General features: G+C 41.8%; 1 protein-coding gene across 9 annotated transcripts in view; it reads left to right on the top strand.

Moving 5' to 3' along the window:
• Positions 1-23,674, top strand: part of TASP1 (taspase 1) — a 126,283-nt gene that overhangs the window by 66,411 nt on the left and 36,198 nt on the right. For all 9 annotated transcript variants that reach the window (XM_061622577.1, XM_061622571.1, XM_061622575.1 and 6 more), the window contains 3 exons: positions 2,069-2,175; positions 6,747-6,866; positions 8,365-8,443. In XM_061622577.1, the coding sequence (XP_061478561.1) occupies positions 2,069-2,175; positions 6,747-6,866; positions 8,365-8,443 (306 nt within the window). The remainder of the gene's footprint in view (positions 1-2,068; positions 2,176-6,746; positions 6,867-8,364; positions 8,444-23,674) is intronic.

The raw sequence follows: 23,674 nt of genomic DNA, 5'->3' as shown, positions 1-23,674 counted from the left end.
AGTATGTAATGTTTGCTGCCTTTCCATGTGGGTGGTATCCAACTAAACAGTTTTGCTTGTGCAAGGGCTTTCAGCTGTGCAATGGAACTTCCCCATCCTCTCTGTCTCTCTCTCTCTCTGACCCTTAAATCTGCTCTGGAAAGTTGGGGGACAGATTTAGGGGTTGCACAGAGAGAAGACATTTCATTGCACAACTAAAAGGATGTGCTAGTGGAAGTATTTAGTGGATGCTGTTGCATGCTTGGAAACACTGTTGAGAGTTGACATTCATATATCAAGTATTTTGTTCATAAATCCGGTAAATTGGAGTGTGTGGTCCTATGCACACAAGAGTACATCACATTGAACACAGTAAAGCTTCCTTCTGACTAATCTTGCATAGGATTGCACTCTTAGTCATAAGAACATAAGAAGAGCCTGCTGGATCAGGCCAGTGACCCATCTAGTCCAGCATCCTGTTCTCACAGTGGCCAACCAGGTGCCTGGGGGAAGCCCGCAAGCAGGACCCAAGTGCAAGAACACTCTCCCCTCCTGAGGCTTCTGGCAACTGGTTTTCAGAAGCATGCTGCCTCTGACTAGGGTGGCAGAGCACAGCCATCATGGCTAGTAGCCATTGATAGCCCTGTCCTCCATGAATTTGTCTAATCTTCTTTTAAAGCCATCCAAGCTGGTGGCCATTACTGCGTCTTGTGGGAGCAAATTCCATAGTTTAACTATGCGCTGAGTAAAGAAGTACTTCCTTTTGTCTGTTCTGAATCTTCCAACATTCAGCTTCTTTGAATGTCCACGAGTTCTAGTATTATGAGAGAGGGAGAAGAACTTTTCTCTATCCACTTTCTCAATGCCATGCATAATTTTATACACTTCTATAATTTCTCCTCTGACCCGCCTTTTCTCTAAACTAAAAAGCCCCAAATGCTGCAACCTTTCCTCATAAGGGAGTCGCTCCAGGTAAGTCATGAAATGTCTTTTTATCAAATAACACTGGATAGTATCACAGATGAGCAAATGAGGGAAGAATAGCAACAAAATGAGAAGAAATTATGGGCTGACTCTAAGTGGGGAGAGTCACTTGAAGGGACCATGACAAGAGGCTGTTGATTTAGCTGGTGGAAAGGGGAGTCAGATACATTGGGTCAGTTTATTAAGTAGAAAAATGATTCCTATTCTTTGTGGAATGATTATAGTAACCTTGTTGTTCCCTAAATACAATAATTCACTCAAATACTTAAGATCTTCTGGTCTAGATGGATCCAAGGGTACTGAATCTAACCCACCTCCTTTCCTCTATCTGCACAGTCAGCTGTATTTTAAAGGGAGTCCTGCTACTCCCCTGAAGTCCTGTCTACTTCAGTAGATAGTGGAACTGGTTTACTTTGGATAGGTTTATAGCGAGCCTGAACCCTGTGTACTAGGTTGAACTACTAGCTACTTTGACTTACTAAGTGATGCTTCAGAACCAGGGCCTTATGGGGACCCCAGCAACATCACAGACAGCAAGTTTGAGTTCCTTGAGAATAAGATTAGTGAATACTTTTATCAGCATTTCATCAATGACACATTGTAAACTAGGCTTTAATGGAACTGAACAGCTCACTAGTGCACGCTGCTCAAAAGTTCCCACTTCACTGCTCCCCCTGCTAACCTTCACTGCACTGGGAGAGGAAGCTGGCATTGTGTCACCAGAAGCTGGCATGTGTTATATGTGAAAAAATAGAGGGCAAAAGCCAAGATGCTAGAAAAATAGGAATTTATTGTGTGCTCATACCCGACTCGTTTCAGCCTATAGGTTTTTAGGGCTTCATCAGGGGATTGCAGGCTATCGAGAAATTCAAATGAGCAGACCGCTTACAACAATATAAACGCCTCCTCCATTGTTAAAAATAAACTGGTTTAATGTGACTTGTCACCTAGGCCAGTTACAGATAATTGGTGTTTGATATTCAGGAATCCACACTTGTTCAGTGGAGAAAAATGATATATAATCAGTACATAGATCTAAGTAGGAGCTATTGCTAGTGTATGGTTTAATTTTTATGTAACGTAAATGCTATTAAATATTTTATAGGACTTAGTTTAGCAGCTTTTAAGAGGAACAAGAGGAAACTGGAATTGGCAGAAAAGGTGGAAACTGATCTTTTTCAGTTGAAGAAAAGAAGACAATCAAGTGAAAAGGTTGGTACCTGTTCAGAGAGCTATCGGTTACCTTTAAATTACTATGGTTCCAACAATTTTAAGAACTGGAAATTCTAGGAACTCTTTATTTCTCTTGTGTACTGATGCTAGATGAGATGTTGTAATATTTTTTATAATTTAATGGCCAGGAAAGAGGCGCACATACATGTGTGTGGTATGTCCCTTCCAGCAGCTGCCCCTTCTGGCTAATTGAAGGCTTCCCTGGAGAGTTTTGTGATGTTTGAGAGCATCTTTATGGTGTGTCTATGTAAAAATTCCCTCTGCACAAAGGATGAATCACATGTAGTCATAGCCAATATGTTTAATAAGTGTAACCATTTTTCTGATTTTTTGGGGAAAAAATATTAAAATGGAACTATTTGAGAATATACTGTCTTGTTTGCAGAACAAATAAGTGTACCTTACTATTATGATTTGATTAGATATTTTACTATTCGTTTTCACTTTTTCAGAATGTGCATGACAAATGCAAACATGAAAACATAAATATCTGTTGAAACATTTTCTCCAGTTTAAGATTTTGGTGAACATTTCTCACTTTAAAGCATTTTCTGTGGACCTGGAAGGGGATGAAATTTGAAATATCAGGTAGGTAAACATGTCTGGGCATTTACCTCGCATTGACCTGGCCCAAAATGGTTCTTTATTGAAAAATCACAGTTGGGGTTTTCTTTACTAAGCATCATTTCAGCACTCATTTTTCCGTGCTGCAAAATATTTTGAGTAGTTTTTGAGACCAAGAATTAAAAATAAAAAATGTGGTGTACTGTAGAACTACGTGCTCCATTCCTCCTTTTATGGAGAGGGTCACTCAGCAAAATCAAAAACAAAAAAACCTGTATTGAAACTGCAGTAGCATGGATAAGAAAAGCATGTCTTTTTTGGTAATGCTTAAGTTTTATGTCTAAAAAGTCTAGGGCATTCAAAATGTGTCTGAGGGAAGGAGGACATCTGTACATGGTATTTACTCATATATAAAGGGCAAGTCAATGCTTACATGTACCAGTACATGGACTTACCAACCTGCTATTTGAGATTTCGAGGGTCTTTTCGTAGTACCTGAAGAAAAATGACCCAAGACCAGTGGTACTAGGAAGAGAAGTGTTTCATATTGATCATCACATTTAATAGCAAATCCTAATAACCCCCTGAATAATTTTCAAATGTTTTAGAAATCAATACAGTAAATGTTTTTAGGGGAGCAACTGAAGCCCAGTGGTCTCTAGTTCAGTCCCTAACATGTCCACATAGGGTTGGAAAACACTCCTGTCTGAAATTCTGAAGAGCTCCAGCCAGTCAGTGCAGACAATGCTGACCAAGTGGACCAATGGTATAATGCCGCTTCCTATGTTCTTGTGAGTCTGACTAGCTTAGCCTGACCCTAAACTTTTTTATGTGGGATGGTCCCACTGAGTTCAGTGAGACTTATTTCCTGTTAACTGGGTTGAGGATTATATTCTTATTTGCATAGTGTCAGATTCAGCATCTCAAACTTCTTATGGCATGAAGAAACCAAACATAGTGCTAATCAAATATGTTCCAATTTCATTTCTCAAGAAGAGTGTGTTGTGTGTTGGTTTGTTCTACTGTTCATGAGTAGCCTATTGCTCATAGAGGAACATCTTAATTAAAAGTTTTTCATTCCTTGAGTTGCCTATGTTGGGAAGGCCTACTTAAAGATATTTATGCTGTAGATACCAAAATTTAAAATCTCTTCTGTATATTTTCTAATTTCAACTTTTATTTCTAATGCAGCTCTTAATATGAAATCTTCCACTTTTAAAGCAAGGATTCACGCAAAATAGTTTTTGTTGTGATGGAAATATATCTTGTAATCCATTTCTAAAATCTCTGATTTGATAAATGCTTAAATGTTAGTGTATACTCTGAAGTAGAGATCAGTAACTGAGGGTGCAGACCAGTGAATAGTGTGAAACAAGGTGAGGATATTCTTCCATCTGCTGCAGAAAAGGTAGTAGAGTTTGAGTGCAGCATTCATTTGAGTAATGCAAAAAAGAGCAAGGGAGGTAGCATGAGGGTTTTGTGATGTGCATCTCTGTAACTTCCCTTCCATTTGAAAAAGAGGAGGTCTAGGCTTGGCAAAGCGAGGAGTAGAACAGATTCAGTTTGAGCAGCATGCACCAGCACACTTTTTGCTCACCATAAGCCATTGTGTGTTTCTAACTATGGCTTACCATTAAGTGCGAACGGGACCAACTTCTAGCAAAGCCTAGAATAACTTCTGTTGTATTGTGCAATAGCTTCTCCAGTGCTTAATAATTGGAGTGTACACACATTCATTTACATAGTGAAATAATTATGTTCCAATTAGAATGATTTTTACATTGAAGCCAGCTTTTAATATTGTCTTGTAAATATATAGCTCTATTACTAGCTGTGATTTAGATGATTAAATGTAACTGGATTCCAAATGTTTTTGTTAGTATATCAAACAATTCGTAACATTCAATCAAAGCTGAATCTTTTAATGGGTGAGTTAGACTTCCATAACTTCTGAAATATTAGTGATTTCTTCTGACTATGGGGTGGGGGAGAATCCTTCTCTTACAGAACTGATACAGGGCTCGATCCAATGTTGCTCTCCTGCAAATGGAATGGCTTTTCTACCCCTTCTCTCTGTGTGCCTCCCACAGAGCAACTCTTGAGAGTTGGGGGAGCCTTAGAACCAGTGCAGGTTGGGGCAAATGAGGAGCTGCCACTAAAATTCAAGTCCCCTTTCACTTGTGCTACGTATCATTGTATCTAACCCACTTGTTTTTCCTTAGTTTGTGAATAAGATGATGTCCAAAACTGTCTTTTTTTTCTCTTTTGGCATCAACTAGATTAGCCATCTGTAGAGCCAAAACCTCCTCCACTTAACCTAATTAGCTATCATGGTGAGACTGAATAATGGTTAGTCACAATTATTGCTTTGAGGACATTCTGAAAATCATGCAAGTTCATCCTTTTTGTCCACATAGAGTGATTAAACAGTTCTAAATGGGAGACCTTCTTTTTACATGCTTTCAAAGAATGTAGGTGAGCAAATTGGTGATCCTGATTTTTTGTTAGTGATTGTGAGGTCAGAATTTCTGAGTGATCAGGATTGATTAATTAATTAATTGGCAGAGTGTATTCTTTTGAATGGAATGTAATTATGCCCACAGACTATAAGAGCTTTAATCTCAGTTGATGATTCACAAATGATTTCATAATAAACATTTTAACTTTTAAAAACCTATTTGAACCATCTCCTGGCAAAATAGAATGGTATAGTTGTACAGGGTTTTTTTATTCTCACTTGGCACTGATGTCATTCAGATCAAAGAAAGGTGGTGAGCTTGGGTTGCTTTTTGGAGTGTTTCTATTCTAATAAGCTTAAAGCCAACCAAGAACAGGGGGTTGCCTGCTTGACCAGTGGGGAACCTTCGGTCCTCCAGATGTTGCTGGGCTCCTGTTTCCCTTGACCGTTGGCCATGATGGCTGGAGCTGATTGGAGCTGTAGTCCAATAACATCTGGAAGGCTACAGGTTCCCCATCTCTACTCTAACATTAAACAGTGGGACAGGGGAAGGTATACACAACTCTCCTGAGTGTATTAATTTGGATGGGGAACATGGGTGAATTGTTGCCTTTCGGTGGGAAAACAGAAGGTCTCTGAGGAGGGCCTGCTTGACAAGTAAAGGGGAATGTCTCTATAGTTTTTTGTGAATTGATGCACTTCCTTTAGCCCTAAATAAAGGCAACAGCTCTTAGGTATTTGTTTTATTTATTTATCTTTAAATTATCTTATTTATACTATACATCATATCAGATTTGGGGCTGGTATATAGCATAAAACAAATACAAAAGAACCATAAAATGACACAAAAAATTGAAATAGATTAAAACTTGCTCTATTAAAATCAGTAAAATTTGTTAATAATTGGATAAAGAAAAATGATAGTAATGTTGGCACCAAGTAAACCTCTTTATTGTATTTTTTTTGCAATTTAGATATGACTTAATTACAATTGTCTCTAAGCATTGTATGGTTTGCTCAACAAATACAACAGTGATAGAATCAGTTAAAATCAGAAATGCCTGCTGAAATAAAGTCTTTAGTAGGTGCTGGAAGGTTAACAGGAAGGGGGCCTGTTTGATCTCAGCTGGAAAGGAGGGCCACAAAATTGGGCTCATAATACTGAAGGCATTGCTCCTGGTTGTTATGAGCCATGCATTTGAGCTATGGGATACCACTAACAATGACTCCCTTGAGGTCCTCAGGGATTGGGCAGAGATAAAAGGGCAGGCATTCCTTAACACCAGTGCCACTTTTGAAAAAATCCTCTTCCTTGTAGATTTCCATACCTCTGATAGAAGAGGTACATGGCAATCGCCTTGGCAGGTGATTTTAAATAATGGGTATGGAATGTGTACAGATTGAGCAAAAAGGTATAAATGGTCTCATATGGTATTGGCTCTGTAAACCAGGCAGGCCTTCATCTGTGGAAACATCAACATGCTGTCGACTCTATACTTTTTCAGTCCTTTTTTTACCTGCCGCATAGGAGAATGACTCAGGAACACTGGATACCGTTGGAGCAGTTGTTGTTGATCAAGAAGGAAATGTTGCTGCTGCAGTGTCCAGTGGAGGCTTAGCTTTGAAACATCCTGGAAGAGTTGGTCAGGTAGGTCTGATTAGGGCTTACAAATTCAATGGCATCTTACCCTCCTTCTACCAAACTCATTGTGAAAAAGAGAACTGGCTGCTTGATGCATTTTACAACTTGGCGTGTATGAGAAATTGCTGTAAATGTGATAAACCATTCTGAGTGGGTCAAAGTTGGGTCTGATTCAAGGATATTTGAAGGGGCTGGCAACTTGCTTATTGAGATGTGTCACATTCCGCTGCTGTCAGAAATGTGCTGTTGTGGTTACATGGAGCAGGGCTTTCTTGACTGTGGTGTCCAAAGTCCCTCACCTGGAAAGCCCACTTAGTTGCTTTCCTTTCTGTTTATCAGGTTAGTGAAGACCACCTTATATAGGCAGGGCTTTGATTTGAGATAACTTATCCCTCCCCCCAAAAAAATCCCAATAGTGTGTGTGTTGACCTCCTCCTGCGGGCACTATGTTTTCCACTGTTTCCTTTACTGTTTATATGGTGTGTGCTGCTTTAGGGGCACCTGCCGATACAATTTTAGATTTATATTTTTTAAAGTAGTTTGGGCTAAGTTTCTAACTTTTCTATGTGACAATAGTGAATGCAGTAAGGAAATGTACAAAAATCTTCTTTCTCTACTGTAATTGTTATGCAAAGTCCAAACTGAAACATCAGTTGTTGGAAAGAGTTCAAACGAGAGGACAAAAAATGTTTTCATGGTGCCTACCAACTTCATCATATTATCTGGAAAATCTTCCAAACGTGCCCAACAGTGTAGAAGATAAGTTCATGATAATCCATACTGTACTGTGCTGTAAGGTCTACCTCAGTTCTCACCTAACATTCTTGAGCATTGAACGTGCCTCCAGACGTCATTGGAAAAGAAACCTTCCTCTGTCTATTTAGGGAAGACATATCCCAATATTGCAAGTGTAATGAAGCTATATTTGCTGATATACCTGTAGAAAGAATTTCCCCCCCTTGATTTGTAACCTGCCCCTCAATACATATTGTTCCTAGAACAAATTGCATTAAAAATCAAAGTAAACCTAAAATCATCAACCATTAAAGTACAAGCACAATGAGTCAGTCAAACTCATATTCCAAAAGTACAACAGGATAAAGCCTCATCTGCTTAAAAGGCTAAAACATTAAGAAAATAAAAAGGGCTGGGAAAATAAGAGACTTTGCGTGGCATTGAAATGACTTCAAAATAGGCACTAAGTGAACCTTCCTGGGGCACTAGGTGAACTGTTTCACCACCTAGTAGCTGTATTATGTACCAACTGCAGCTTCCAAACTTGTCTTCAAAGGTAGCCCCATTTACAATGCATTTCCTCAGTGTTCTTATTGTGGATTTTATTCTGAAATTGTACAACAGATGTTCAAATTTTATTGTATCCCTCCTCTTGCTTCTTTGGAGGATGTTCCCTTTTTATCTGTTGTGTTATAGCATGCATTTTCGTGCATTACCTGATACAAAAGCTCTCCTTTTTTGTAAAACCGTCGTCGTCTTCTTCTGTCAGGCAGCTCTTTATGGATGTGGGTGCTGGGCTGAAAACTTGGGAATGCAGAACCCTTATTCTACAGCTGTGAGTACCTCAGGTATTTGCTGTTCTTTTAAATATTTCACTGGAGTTTATTTCCCCATAATATACAGTTACTTGAGGTACATTGTTGTGCATGCTTATATGTGTGTGACCCTATCTGAAGTACTTTATTTCAGCTACTACTAGGAGAGATTATGCTGTTACCATTATCTTAAATAAGCAGATTTATATTGATGGATAGCTTATCTTGTTACACTAATCATAAATGTACAGTTTAACTTTGATATACAGATACCTACAGAATGAACAAGCCTGGGCTCATGAGCTCTTCCACCCCACTCTTCCCATCTTCAAGTGTGACCATAAGAAGGAGATTGGAACGTTCCGTTTTCTGGATATGTCGGAACCCCATACTAGTTATTCTTAACTATGGTTTAGGGAAACAAGCTAGGATTGTAAACCATGGTTGGAAGTTGACTTGTTTCCCTATGACATAACAGATACTTACCATGATTTTTTCTGTGTAACTACAGTTAATTTAAAATGGATGCAGACTCTTCCAGTCTTCTCTTTGTGACAGCAGTTTAGAAGGGAAGGGGAAGCTCACAAGCCTGAGGCTTATTCATATTATGCTTCAAAGAGGTCTCATTGGAAACTGTTATGCATGCTCTTTAGAGGCTAGTCTAGGCATGTCGAGCTGCATCATGGGTTCATTGACTGTGTTCAGATGGTCATCCATGGTTTATAAAGCCATCAATGAGCAACATGGCCATGCATTCCTCCTCTCTCCTCCTATTGTGTGCTGACTTCAATGCAGAGAAACTGACTCATATTAAGCCAGAGGTCCCTGTTACATCTCAACTGGGGAAATATGGTTTAATGCTGGATATCAAACTAGGATAATAGCCATGACCATGGTTTATGAAGCTGTGGATGATTGTATAAATGTGATCGTTCTATGAGTCCTAACCAGATTTCAGGGAACAATGATGCAATGAGAATTATTTATGCATTGAGTATTTATAGAGCTTTATCTGTAGTTACAAATAAGCTTGTTTGAAAATTTGGAGGTTGTGTGATAGAAAATCTGTTCTGGATTTACATTTCTTAAACTACTGCTGACAAGTAACTTCTTTGTTTTTGAGGCTTCATGTGTAGTTTTTATTCTTCATGGCAAAGTTTTATTCTTTAAAACTCATGTGAAGAAAAGGGTATGCCTTGTAATATACCAGGGGAGGGGATTTAATACGTTAAATAATATTTTTAGATTTTAAATTGTTTCTACACCACACTAAAATCCATTTTTGGATGAAGGGTAGTTTGTAAATTGTAAAAATAAAGAATACTAGCTGTGATTACTTATGAGTTCCAGCTTGGAAAAAGGGTGGGGTATAAATAAAGATAATAATAATCATGGCAAAAAAGTTTTTAAAGGCACATTTTAATGATACATTTAGAGGGTGTTTTGAAAAGTAGGCTGTTGTCTCCTTATTTAACAGTCTTCTCACTTATTAACATATACAAAAACCATATCTACCAAATCAAATAAAAAGTTTGGAATCAGTAAGAAGCAATTTTTAAATATTTCTGTGGTCTTGCATAAACTGCCTTTAAAGTTAATTTTATTATTGTTTTTCATTTCATTGTAACTTGTAAATTTGGCAGATGTTTGCTTTTTTTCTCTAAGTAGCAAGACTAGAATAGAAAGTGGGTGACTTCTTACTTTATACGTTAAACTGTGCTACTTCAACTGGTCATATATCACAGCATGTAGAAGTTGACAAGAGCAGACATTGCCTCAAGCTGATAAACTATAGTGGATTTAGACATTGTTGCTGGGTCTTTAGTTAAGTCTAGTGTCAAAATTGTGTGGAGCTCCTGGACAGTGCCAGCTCGAGACATTTTGCTGTTTGCCATTTTCTTAAGGTAATGTTTAAGGGTCTGTTGACGCCAATGGGTCTGCTCTTTGACTTGGCTGGATATCATTCATAGGGAGCAACCCCCGGAGCATGTGTTATCTCACTCTGCTTGTTAGGTTTCTCTGTTAAATTCAGTTTGGATTGAGTAGTACACCCTGGTTTCTGTCTTGCCCCGTGTTGGCTAGCAGAGCTTGTATTGCCTTTGTATCTGACCAGCACCTGGACCAGGCTGCTTAATTTAATTACATCAGTGATCTGGAGTTAGGGATGAGTAGTGAGATGACACTCAGTTTTTCAGAATGGTGAAAAGTTGAGCAGACTTTAAAGAGCTCTCCATACATAAATGGTCAACAAAATTTAAAATTAAGTTCAGCTTAAATAAGTCCAAAGTGATGCACATTGGGGCCAATAATTCTAATTTTGTGCATATGCTAGAGAGGTCTGAATTGACTCTGTCTGCCCAGGAAAGATCTTGTGAGTGTGGTGTGCAACTCCTCAACAAATTTAATTTGGTATGCAGTGACAGTGAAAAAGCACATTCTGTATTAGAGTTTACTAGGAACAGGACAATATCATAATGCCTTTATATAAACATTTAAAATACTATGTATAGCTCTGGTTACTCCTTCTCAAAAAGGATGGTACCTGTCCCCTTGTACTCTCTAAGTCTCTATGCACAACGAGAGTTATATGTTAATATGTTATATGTTAATAAAAGCAACTAAAATGATTGGAATTGCTTCCCTACAAGGAAAGGCTACAGTATTTGGGACTCGCATCAATCACTTGTTTGTTACCTCTCTCCCACCTCCCTTGCTTCCCTCCTTACTGTCAAACGCTAGAGTTTAAACTTGTTAAGACAGTGACCAGTCTTTTTTCCTTATGCTGCATAAATAGTAATGATAGGCAAACCCTTTCTGGAGCAACTCACAGTGGAATAAAAGGACAGTTGAATTATCTAAACCATGCTGTCTTCCTGTCAGGGTTTTAAAGTTAGCATGCTAGTTCTTCATTACATTATTATGAAATTTGTCTTTCTGAAAGCTCTTCAGAATTATAGGCCGTGGTTCTGTATTCTAGACTTAATTTCAAAACTTTAGGCACATAAGCAATTAGAGTGAATGACAAAGTTTTGTATATTGAGGTGTCTTTGCTTTTCTTTTCTACACAGCAGTCAGTACTGGGAAAAACGATAATATATACACATATGTGGGTTTTATTTATTTATTTAACTACAGGGATCACTATGTATGATGAGTCATTTTCTGTAAGTTAAAATGCTACGTTGAAAAATGCTTTTCAAAATAGTTACTGCAGAGCAAGTTTTGTAACACTAATTGAACACCACTTCGGGAGAAGCAAACAAAGCTATTTTTTATAATGTTGTGTTGCAGATAACAATTCTAGTGTCTGTGTGAGAAGTTCCATTTTTGTTTAGATCTCAGAGCCATTTTACTATTGTAGCAAGAGTATCTAACAATAGCTCATGAGCTTTAACATGTTGCTTGACTTTCTCTCTCATAGCCTTTTGCATATGGCTTGCAGAAAGAGGGGCTGGGTTTTCGTTTCTCCTCTGTTTAATAAGGACTTGCTTTCAAGTTTGAAAATTGAAAACGGGTGTGTTTCAGTGTGGTGTATGAATGTGGGTGCCCTCTGACACACCTGCTTCTAATTTCCTGACTTGAAAGGCAAGCCCATAAAAAGAAGCAGAAAGTTTCTGTGACACACTGTTCTTTGCTTTACAGAAGTTCTTTGCTATGCCATCTTGGTTCCATTGCTAGATTATTCTGAGATACAAGGCTGGAATAATAAGTAATGTTTTACTTTATCCTATGCTGAGTTTTTTTAAGGCTCTTGTGGTGGTTACTTTAAACTTCACAAATCTACTTAGGACAGACCATGGTGTAGGTGCTGGGCTTTATGACAAACTCAAATGAGAAACAATACATATAGTAGTAAAAGGTAATGTAAACTGATAAAGGGAGTTGCATGCTAACACTTAGTGTGCATGTTTTTAATGTTTCATTGTAAGATTCCTGAAATATTGCCAGAACATAAGAATTGTGTGCCCTCTAAACAATTTCCTGGATTAATAATGGCAAAACAAAAAATATTGGAAATATTTTAAGGATTCCTGTACTGTATACTGTATCTGTAAAAGTTCTGCCCCTTTGAAAACTCATGAGTAAATGAGAGCCAAACTCCATGTTATGCAGGAGATCCATGATTGGATCTCCCAATATTTTCTTTTCTTTTATTGTGTTGCAATCACATGGGGCTGCCAGTCTGAGCAGTGCCTAGGTGAGGAGATGTTGAATACACTGCAGACAGACAGACAGATACTCAGCTGTTGCTTGCCCCTGAGGGAAATGTGAAATCATCTGGAGGATTTTGTACATGGGATATACTGAAAGCATCAGATAAGGCAATTAATTCAGCAACAGATAAAGTAAAATAAAACACAGTAAGTCAGCCAATAAAGACAACAGATGGGAAAACAATAATAGCATAAAATATTCACAATTCATGGAAGCCTCGAGCAATAAGGCTCAAAGGCAGACAGTAAAAGAGGAGGAATCACCTGGGGAGCCATCAGCCTTGCTCCTGGACCATACAGCCAGAGGATGTGGTCTTGTCTTGATTCCTCTGTATGCTAAGGGGATGCCACTCCAATGTAACAATTTCATGCCATTGGAACCAGTGGTGCTAGCATAGGGCAATGGCCCTTAAATGAACACACCTCAGAGGAGGCTAATAAGCTGTCTGGCCTCAGAAGGCTTCAGCATCCTAGTGAAGGAACAATTCTCTGGAGTTCTAGCCATTGACCACAGGAAGCTCTCTAGGATCCTAACCAGCTATTTCTTGCTTTGCCTTGCCTTATATCTGGCATTGCCTACTTCAGCTGGACTACCGGACTTGAGTTTACCACTGGGCTTCACTAGGCAACCAGACTTGCCGTGTCCCTGTCCTCCAAACACTGCGAGTGCCTTGGCTTCAGCCCAGCCTCTTCTGAGATCCTAACCTGGCAGAAGGCCAGGAATCTGAAGATAAACCTTGGGTGAAGGTCTTCTTGTTTAGGCATGTTTATATAGGAGTAGGTGGTGGTGCTTTAGATACCCAGGTTTCAAGCCATAAAGGGTCTTATAGGTTAAAACCAGCACTTTGAATGATGCCCAGAAACAAATAGGAAACTAGTGACGCTTTTTCACTGCAAGTGAGATATGTTCCCTGTGGCTTAACACCAAGAGTTTGGTTTTCTCATTCTGCACTAATTGAAGTTTTCAAACAGTCTTCAAAGGCAGCCTAACATACAGTACACTGAAATGCAGGCTGTACACCAGCCTCAGAGATACACACACTCAGAGAGAGAGAGAGAGAGAGATTTTCCAGTTGTGTGCTTACAGCATTGGTGTTTTGTAGTTTTAGAACTGGAAACCTAATTGTATTGGAGAAAACCTTGAGACAGGGAGAGAAGAAGGCAGCATGTCCCAAGAGTTTGGAAGTGAAGGGTAAGAGAGAGAGATGGGGTAATAGCTGGACATGGATCAAGAGGTAATTTATTTATTTATTTTATTTTATTACATTTTTAAACCGCCCTATAGCAATAAGCTCCCAGGGCGGTGCACAGCATAATAAAACAGGTTAAAATACAAAAACACAATAAAACATAATTAAAAATTTTCAATTTTAAATTCAAATTTTAAAATTTTTAAAATGCCTGGGCGAAGAGATAGGTCTTTACCTGGCGCCGAAAAGATAGCAAAGAAGGCGCCAGGCGTATCTCATCAGGGAGGGCGTTCCATAGTTCGGGGGCCACCACTGAGAAGGCCCTAGCTCTAGTTATCGTTCTCCGTGCCTCCCTATGCGTTGGGACACGGAGAAGGGCCTTCGACGTCGAGCTCAGCGACCGGGTAGGTACATAGTGGGAGAGGCGTTCCGCCAGGTATTGCGGTCCGATGCCGTTAAGGGCTTTATAAGTAAGAACCAACACTTTGAATCTGGCCCGGAAACATATTGGTAGCCAGTGCAGCTGGGCCAGGACAGGTGTTATATGATCAATTTTTTTTGTCCCAGTAAGAACTCTGGCCGCAGCATTCTGCACCAGCTGAAGTTTCCGAACCGTCTTCAGAGGTAACCCTACGTAGAGTGCATTACAGTAGTCCAATCTAGAGGTTACCAGAGCATGGATAACTGTGGCAAGGTTCTCCCTATCCAGATAGGGTCGTAGTTGGGCTACCAGCCGAAGCTGGTAGAACGCATTCCGTGCCACCGAGGCTACTTGAGCCTCCAGTGACAGGAGCGGATCTAATAAGACCCCCAAACTACGGACCTGCTCCTTTAGGGGGAGTGTAACCCCATCTAGGGCAGGTCGGGCATCAACCATCTGGGCAGAGAGCCCTCCCACCAACAGCATCTCAGTCTTGTCAGGATTGAGTCTCAGTTTATTAGCTCTCATCCAGTCCATTATCGCGGCCAGGCAGTGGTTTAGTACATTAACAGCCTCACCTGAAGAAGATGAAAAGGAGAAGTAGAGCTGCGTATCATCAGCATATTGCTGGAAACGCACTCCAAATCTCCTAATGACCTCGCCCAGCGGCTTCATATAGATATTAAAGAGCATGGGGGACAGAACTGAACCCTGTGGGACCCCATATTGGAGTATCCAGGGACTCGAGTAATGCTCCCCAAGCACCAGCTTCTGGAGACGATTCTTGAGGTAGGAGCACAGCCACCGCCAAGCAGTGCCTCCAACTCCTAAGTCCGCAAGACGTCCCAGAAGGATACCATGGTCGATGGTATCAAAAGCCGCTGAGAGATCAAGGAGAACCAACAGAGTTACACTCCCTCTGTCTTTCTCCCGACAGAGGTCATCATACAGGGCGATTCATCATACAGGTAATTTTTGAATGTAGTACAAAAGGAACCATTAGGAGGAAGGGAGTGGTTGTTCATGTGGCAGATATGAGGGATAATGACAGAGGAGATGACTACCAGGAGATTGGAGAGGATTGGATCCAGGGGGCACATGGAGTTAGATGAAGACAACAGGGCAGTCAACTCAAGTCAACTCAAGTGAGGAACAGGAAAGGGTCAAGTGAGGCGAAGGTGAGAAGGGTAGAGAAGAGGAAGAGAGATCAGAACAGATAGTTTCCGTTTTTGCCACTGAGTCAAAGTCCAGGGCACCTGAAATAGAGAAGTATCAAAGATAGAGAAGATGAATGAGACAGCACCTTGGGTTACATCTTCCAGCAATTTTATGTAGATGTAATCCAGCATCATATATTAGAGCATAGATGCCATGGCATAGAGCAATTGGAGAAACAGGAATAGAAACCTCAAAGCATTGTGTTCTTGTTTCCCATATCAAAGTCTACAAAAGGTATTGATGATATGAAAAATGTCTCAGTATTAGGAGGGTCATAGTACACCTGCCTTTCTCTGGCACAGGTTATCTAGCAGGCTGACCAAGGCAGTTTCCATTCCAAAACGTATTTAGAAGCAGTCCCTAACCCACCTGTTGAAAGTAGGTAGGACAGCTCCCTTTCAAGGTGACATTAATATTCATGATTTAATTGTGGATGAGGCAGCCGATCTGGCATGTATAACCGAGACCTGGGTGGGTGAGCAGGAAGGAGTCAGTCTCTCCCAGCTATGTCTGCCAGGGTACCTGCTTCAGCATCAGGGTAGACCTGAGGGTCGGGGAGGGTTTTTTGCTGTAGTCTATAGGAGCTCCATCTCCCTCTGCAAGCACCCTGTCCATGTGACTACTGGTCTGGAGTGTTTGCACCTTGTGTTGGGTCAGCGGGACAGACTGGGGATTCTGTTGGTGTACCGCCCACCCGCAGCCCAACAGACTCCCTAGCTGAGCTGACAGAGGTGGTCTCGGATGTACTGTTGAGATCCCCCAGACTGTTGGTTCTGGGGGATGTCAACATCCATGCTGAGGCCACCTTATCTGGGGCGGCTCGGGATGTCATGGTTTCCATGACAACCATGGGACTGTCCCAACATGCCATTGGCCCAACTCATGTAGCAGGGCATACTCTAGACTTGGTTTTTCCAACTGGACATGGAGATGGTGATCTGAATGTGGGGGGCCTTCCATCAGTCCCTTTGTCATGGACAGATCACTGTTTGCTGAAGTTTAGACTTACAGCGGCTTTTCCCCTCTGCAAGGGTGGGGGACCTATTAAGTTGTTCTGCCCCCAGAGACTAATGGATCCGGATGGTTTCCAAAGGGCTCTGGGGAGTTTTCTGGCTGATAGGGCTGGCGCTCCTGTTGAAACCCTGGTTGAACTGTGGAATACAGAAATTACCTGGGCGGTTGACATGATGGCTCCCAAGCACCCTCTCCTGTGTAGAGCTCATACGTCCCCATGGTATATCCCAGAGCCGACAGCGATGAATCAATATAGGAGACGCTTGAGTGCAGATGGAGACGAACTCCTGGTGGATGCAGTTACACACTGGTAAGTGCCTATGGTAAGCTGTATTTAGGGGCAGTGAGGGCAGCAAAAAAATCAATGTTTTGCTGCCACTATCAGATCATCAATCTGCCACCCAGCGGAGCTCTTCAGAATTGTCCGGGGGCTATTACACGCTGGCCCCAAGGACATGGTAGAACCATCTCAGGCCTGCCGTAATGAATTTGCTAGACACTTCCAGGATAAAATCTTTAGCATCCACCAGGACTTAGACTCCAGTGTTATAGCAGGTGAATCAAGTAGGGTATCCAGAGCACCGCCTTGTCCCGGTTTCTTGGATGAGTTTCAGTTTGGTACAGCTTGAGGATGTTGACAAGGCACTTGGACAGGTTCGTGCAACCACTTTTGTGCTGGATCCTTGCCCTTTTTGGCTAATAAGAGCTAGCAGGAATTGAACAGCCAGCTGGGCCAGGGAAGTGATTAATGCCTCTCTGCGAGAGGGGGTGGTCTCTGGCTGCCTGAAAGAGGCAGTAGTGAGACCACTCCTGAAGAGACCCTCCTTGGACCCAGAAAATCTTAATAACTATAGGCCGGTAGCAAATGTTCCATTCCTGGGCAAGGTCCTTGAACGAGTGGTGGCAGGCCAGCTCCAGACCCTCTTGGATGAGACCAATTATCTGGATCCATTTCAGTCGGGTTTCAGGCTTGGTTTTTGCACGGAAACAGTCTTGGTTGCCCTATATGATGACCTCTGTCGGGAGAGAGACAGGGGGAGTGTGACTCTGTTGATTCTCCTTGATCTCTCAGTGGCTTTCGATACCATCGACCATGGTATCCTTCTGGGGAGACTGGCTGAGGTGGGAGTGGGAGGGACTGCATGGCGGTGGTTCCGCTCCTACTTGGCAGGTCGGCTCCAGAAGGTGGTGCTTGGGGAACATTGCTCGGCACCCTGGACTCTCCAGTATGGGGTTCTGCAGGGGTCAGTTCTGTTCGCCATGCTGTTCAACATCTACATGAAACCGTTGGGTGTGGTCATCCAGAGCTTTGAGTGCATTGCCATCAGTATGCTGATGACACGCAGGTCTATTTCTCCTTTTCATCATCTTCAGGTGAGGCTGTCAATGTGCTGAACCGGTGCCTGTCTGCAACAATGGACTAGATGAGGGCTAATAAACTGAGGCTCACTCCAGACAAGACTGAGATGCTGCTAGTGGGTGGCTCTTCTGACCAGATGGTGGATGTCTAACCTGTCCTGGATGGGGTTCAATGAGCTTGACAATACCCACATTCATATCTGCCATAGTTCAGTTGTAGCCTATGCCTGCCTTTGTTGTTTTAAAAAAAAACAGATTTGCTTTTCATCTTACAAGTTTCTTACAAGCCTATCTAGTAAAGCATATCTAGAAAAGATCCTGACAGAACAGGCTGCAAGCGTTATCACACTTACTTCCTCATGGTCCTTACATCCTTATCTCTATCCTCTTAGTCTTTCAGTCTCCCCTCTGACTTCTGAGCACTCTGCCTGCCTCACACATCTTCTGTGTTGTTGACTAACTGCTTGTGATGTCATAAAGAGCTTATATTGTCAGGGAGCGTCAGGGGCCAGTTGCCTTGGCTTCAAAAGAGGATGGAGTAGTCTGGAGCCAACCAGCTGAGCAGGATGGATGAAATAATTGATTTAAATCACCATAAATGCCCTTTTAGACCATTAATTTTAAATTAACTGTCCAACTCTTTTAATAGATACTGAATATAGCCTTCAATGTATTTGTTTTCAGATGCCATTTTGAACCAGGTTGTTTTAAAACTTTTAAAAGAAATGTAACTGAAATATTTTTTTAATCAAGTAAAATAAAACTCATTATATATATTGAAGAGCTGGTATAGCACAGTGGGGAGGAGAGCCTGGCTGGGAGTCCAGAGTCTGTGAGTTCAAATCCCCGCTCGTGTCTCCTGGGTGTCAAGGGCCAGCTTAAAGATCACCCCCACAGTGAGTAGCTCAGGGGTTATGTGCCCTGCCACCTGTGCAGCCGTGGGCAAGCTGCATAGTCCCAAGGAGCCCACTTGTCCCCCACCTGGCATTTGCGGACAAGGAAGGGGCTGGCTTGTGCAGCTGTGGCAAGCTGAGCAGGCCCTAGCCAGCTGGGGAGGACTAGCCTCAGAGGGAGGCAATGGTAAACCCCCTCTGAATACCGCTTACCATGAAAACCCTATTCATAGGGTCGCCATAAATCGGGATTGAATGCAGACCATTTTCATTTTTTTCAATATATATATTAAAATTGATTTGTATCCACCTTGCAGTTGAGTCATTAAGGGGTTGTTGAGATCTTAAAAGGTTTATGAGCAGTTTTTGGTAAAATAAATGTCTTCATCCAAGCCAGAGACAGGGAACCTGTGGACCTCCAGATGATGGTCTCTATCTCCCACCATCCCTGACCATTGGCTATGTTGGCTGGGGCTAATGAGAGTTCAGATTCCAACATCTGGAGGGCTATGGCTTCCCCAACTCTGATCTAAAGCAGTGTGCTGTGTGCTTCCAAATGATACCTTACTGGTGCAGACTGGATTATGTATAGAATTGCGTAACATTACACACAGTGCATGTATGCACCCACACCTCACAGCAAAATTATTCATTTGCAGTATAACAAACTAAAATCCAAGCAAAACCCTCCATGTTATTTGAAGTTAGAGTGTTCAGATGAAAAAAGGCAGGATACCTGCATGACATGCTACACTTGCTAAAATTCCCTCTTCTGCACAATCTGTTCCCTTTTTCATATACCCACCATATTTGAAGATAATGTAACTTTCAGCACACTCTTAAGCATATTTTTTAGAAGGAAGTCCCATTATGTTCAGTGGGGTTTATTACCAGGTATGTGTGCCTAGCATTGCTGTCTTTGTTAAGCAGTAATAACAGGTGAGATGAAGGGCCAAATTCTGAATTCATGGGATTGTTGTGTGGATTGAAATAAGAGAATTATATGATATTATTTGTTATTTATTTATTAGATTTATATCTTGCCCTTCCTCCCAGTAGGAGCCCAGGGTGGCAACCTGCCCAGAGCCCTTGGAATAGTAAGCGGGGGGGGGAAGAAAAGCTAAATAAAAATTGGCACTTCTGAGCAATGTGAATACATCTCATTCAGGTACCATTCCCAAAAGCATATGATCATTTTCAAAGCTAGACGACTTCTCCTTGTGATTTCTTAGCTTTTATGTGCACATTATGATCATTTATGGAAAGAGAACCAGAGCCTTTCTTCTGGTATTGTGCAAGTCCTTATTTGAATCTGTTTTAATGGCTAGAATTAAATTGGAATGATGAGGATTTGGCCAAATTTGTGAGGATTAAATAGCCTGGTGTGTATTCTTTTAGCCTTGTATGTTTTCAGCAGAATTAATTCGAAGGTGTTTCTTTTCTCTTTTTTGTCTCTTGCTTAATAACATATTTTTATTATATTACTCAGGACTGTACTGAAAATAGGCAGTATAGTTATGCAGACACTTCAGGCTACAGATGGGGACTCCCATGAATGAATTCTTCCCCATGCAAAAGAAAGTTCACTGCACAAAGAAAACAAACACATCAGGAAAGGGTAAGCTAAAACCCTAGTTTTTTGTGTGGAGAGAACTTCTTTTTTGTCTGGGGGAACGTTCACTTATGTGAGCCCCCACTTGCAATATAAAGTGGTACAGCTCAGACACAGGTTTGATACAATTTGTCAGACCCAGGCCAGTATTTTGGCTCTTTGGGTATCGGGTACAGTGGAAAGAAGCTATCATGCAAGGTTCATTTTTGTTGTCAAAACGTAAGTGAGTCAAAGCACAGATAGAGCATTTACAAGGGAATAAGCTACAGCATCTGTTATCTGTGGCACACGGTTTTTTTATTTATTAGCCTTATATTTGGCTAATAAATGTGTAAAAATGATCAACATAAAAGGGTTTTCCATTTATCAGTCATCTGCTGGTAAGGTCAGAGGGTGGTCCTTGAAGCCCAGCTGTGTTCTGGGATCCCTTGAAGGTAAAAAGGACAGAGTGTATCTCAGCTGGCAAATTCCTAACTCTGGAATCCATGGCTTACAACTGGCTAAATTTCCGGGATCCTGTCTCTGATGTTTAGTTTGAGAAACAGTCTTACCTTTGCTCTGTCCAAGCCCGCTGTTGAATTAGCCCCACAAGCACTAAGTATGTTAGTTGGCTATCATTGTGGCTGCCAGCATTCATACTGAAAATATCTGTCTCCTTGAGTGAAAGTTGTGTCTTCAGAAAGGAATTGAGAATGAAGTTGATGAAAGAGCATCTGTGGACCTAAGGCCACAGTAATAGTAATAAAGCATGTTAAAATGACAAATCCTGCTGAGGATGTGGACAAGGTGCTCTCATCTGTAAAGCCTACCACTTGTCTAAATGACCCTTGCCCATCGTGGCTCCTTATGAGCTGCAAAGAGAGATTGGGTGAGGGGATCAAGGCAATGGTTAATGCATCCTTGCAAGAGGGTGTTATGCCACTAGCCCTCAAGGAGGCTATTATTAAACCCATCTTAAAGAAGCCCTCCTTGGATCCCCAGATTTTAAACAACTTCCGCCCAATTTCAAACTTACCATTCTTGGGCAAGGTCATTGAGAGAGTGGTGGCAAATCAGTTGCAGACACACTTGGATGAAACGGATTATCTAGATCCATACCAGTCAGGTTTCAGGACTGGACGTGGAACTGAAACAGCCTTGGTCGCTCTGGTAGATGATATGAGGAGGGCACTGGATAGGGGAGAATTCACCTTCCTTGTCCTCCTGGATCTCTCAGCGGCTTTTGATGCCGTCGACCACGGTATCCTTTTAGATCGCCTGGAGAGTTTGGGATTGGGAGGCACGGTTTTACGGTGGTTCCAGTCCTTTCTCTCTGATAGGCGCCAACAGGTAGCATTGGGTGACGAGGTTTCAGACCCTTGGCCTCTCAATTGTGGTGTGCCACAGGGTTCTATCCTCTCTCCCATGCTATTTAACATCTATGTAAAGCCGCTGGGAGAGATCATCAGGAGATTTGGGCTGCAGTGTCACCAATATGCGGATGACACTCAGCTCTATCTCTCATTTAAATCTTCACCAGAGAGGGCTGTGGAGACCATGTCCAAGTGCCTGGAATCCGTGAGTGGATGGATGGGCAGGAACAGGTTGAAGTTGAACCCTGATAAGACCGAGGTACTACTTGTGGGAGACAAGGGAGGGTTAGGAGATGTTGACCTGGTGTTTGGTGGGGTGAAGTTGCCCCTACAGGACCAGGTCCGCAGCCTCGGGGTTGTTCTTGATTCCAAGCTGTCCATGGAGGCTCAGATTTCGGCTGTGAGCCGGGCAGCTTGGTATCAATTACACCTTATACGTAGGCTGCAACCCTACCTCCCTGTTCAACAGCTCCCGCTCGTGGTGCATGCCCTGGTCACCTCTCGATTGGACTACTGTAATGCGCTCTACGTGGGGTTACCCTTGAAAACGACCCGGAAATTACAGCTTATACAGAATGCAGCGGCGCGCTTACTTACCAACAGCCGCCGATGGGATCACATCACGCCAGTGTTGTTTGACCTACACTGGCTGCCGGTTGTTTTCCGGGCCCGATTCAAGGTGTTGGTTTTAACCTTTAAAACCCTGTACGGTTTCGGCCCAGCTTACCTGAAAGAGCGCCTCCACCGCCACCAATTATGCCGCCGAACTAGATCAGCCACACAAGGCCTTCTCTCAATCCCTCCAACCAAAACAGCTAGGTTGGTGGGTACTAGGGAGAAGGCCTTTTCTGTGGTGGCCCCCACTCTCTGGAACTCCCTCCCATATGATCTTCGACATGCCCCTTCCCTAGATGTATTCCGCAAGGCCCTGAAGACGTGGCTATTCCAGCAAGCCTTTGAGGTCATTGGGTAAATCACCATTTCTGTCATTTATCGTATGTTGTTATTATAATTGCTTTTATATGTATTGATGACTGTCCAGTATTTTACCTATTGTTATTAATGTGATTACATCTGTTATTGTATTTTATCTCTTTTAATGTACGTCGCCTAGAGTGGCTAATTGCCAGATAGGCGACAAACATTAATTATTATTATTATTATTATTATTAAAATGACAAATCAGAAGTGTTTGTGGGGTGTGCTTGAGTCGGAGACTAAGCAAAAGTTCTGCTCTACTTTCATTAAGGCACAGATTTAGGGTAACTTTTTAACCCTTTAAAAGGACAAATCTGACCCAATATCAGTCTTGGCTGGCTGCCACAATCTTAGCCACATACAACCAGGGAAGGTAGCTTTCCCTGAGTATGTGGACCAGAGTATCTCAACCTAGCTTTATGTCTTTAGTAGTTAACACTGGTGTTTTTGCTCCTATTGGAAGTTACCACTAGTATAAGCCACTTTAGCTAGCCAAAGCATCTTGGAGAAAATATTTTGGGAAATTTGGGAATACTTAAGGAAGAACATTTTTTAGTCAAACAGAAGATCAGACATATTAGGAAAAAAATAAAACAAAGCTAACACAACAGAACAATTCTGACTCCAAGGGCTGCTAGCTGGAGAGAGGATGAATTGGATATTCCCCTCCATTGGTGGAGAAGAACAACGTCTCTCTGTGTGTGGAACCTCTGCCTCCATGGCACCTGGTAGATCCAGAGAAAGCTAAACAAGCATGTGGCAGGCCCCAAAATGTGACTTTCCAGGCTGGAGGTGGCCTAAGACCCATTGGATCCACAGTGCCTCCATTCCCCAAGAGGCTCCAGAATCAGGCCCATGGGCTAGTCTAGTTTGAAGCTGGCATAGCAAATTCCACCTGTTGAAACCAATGGAGGGCTTAATAAAACACACACACACCCAGCAGGACTTCAGAAGTGGCAGATTGTCTGCCACTTCACTTCCCACCCTACATAGGACTGCTCTGTAAAATACTG

This window comes from Rhineura floridana, chromosome 4 (assembly GCF_030035675.1).
Source record: "Rhineura floridana isolate rRhiFlo1 chromosome 4, rRhiFlo1.hap2, whole genome shotgun sequence".
In the NCBI taxonomy this organism is placed as follows: Eukaryota; Metazoa; Chordata; class Lepidosauria; order Squamata; family Rhineuridae; genus Rhineura; species Rhineura floridana.
The sequence above is the reverse complement of the archived record's forward strand: the minus strand, read 5'-3'. Positions and strand labels throughout refer to the sequence as shown.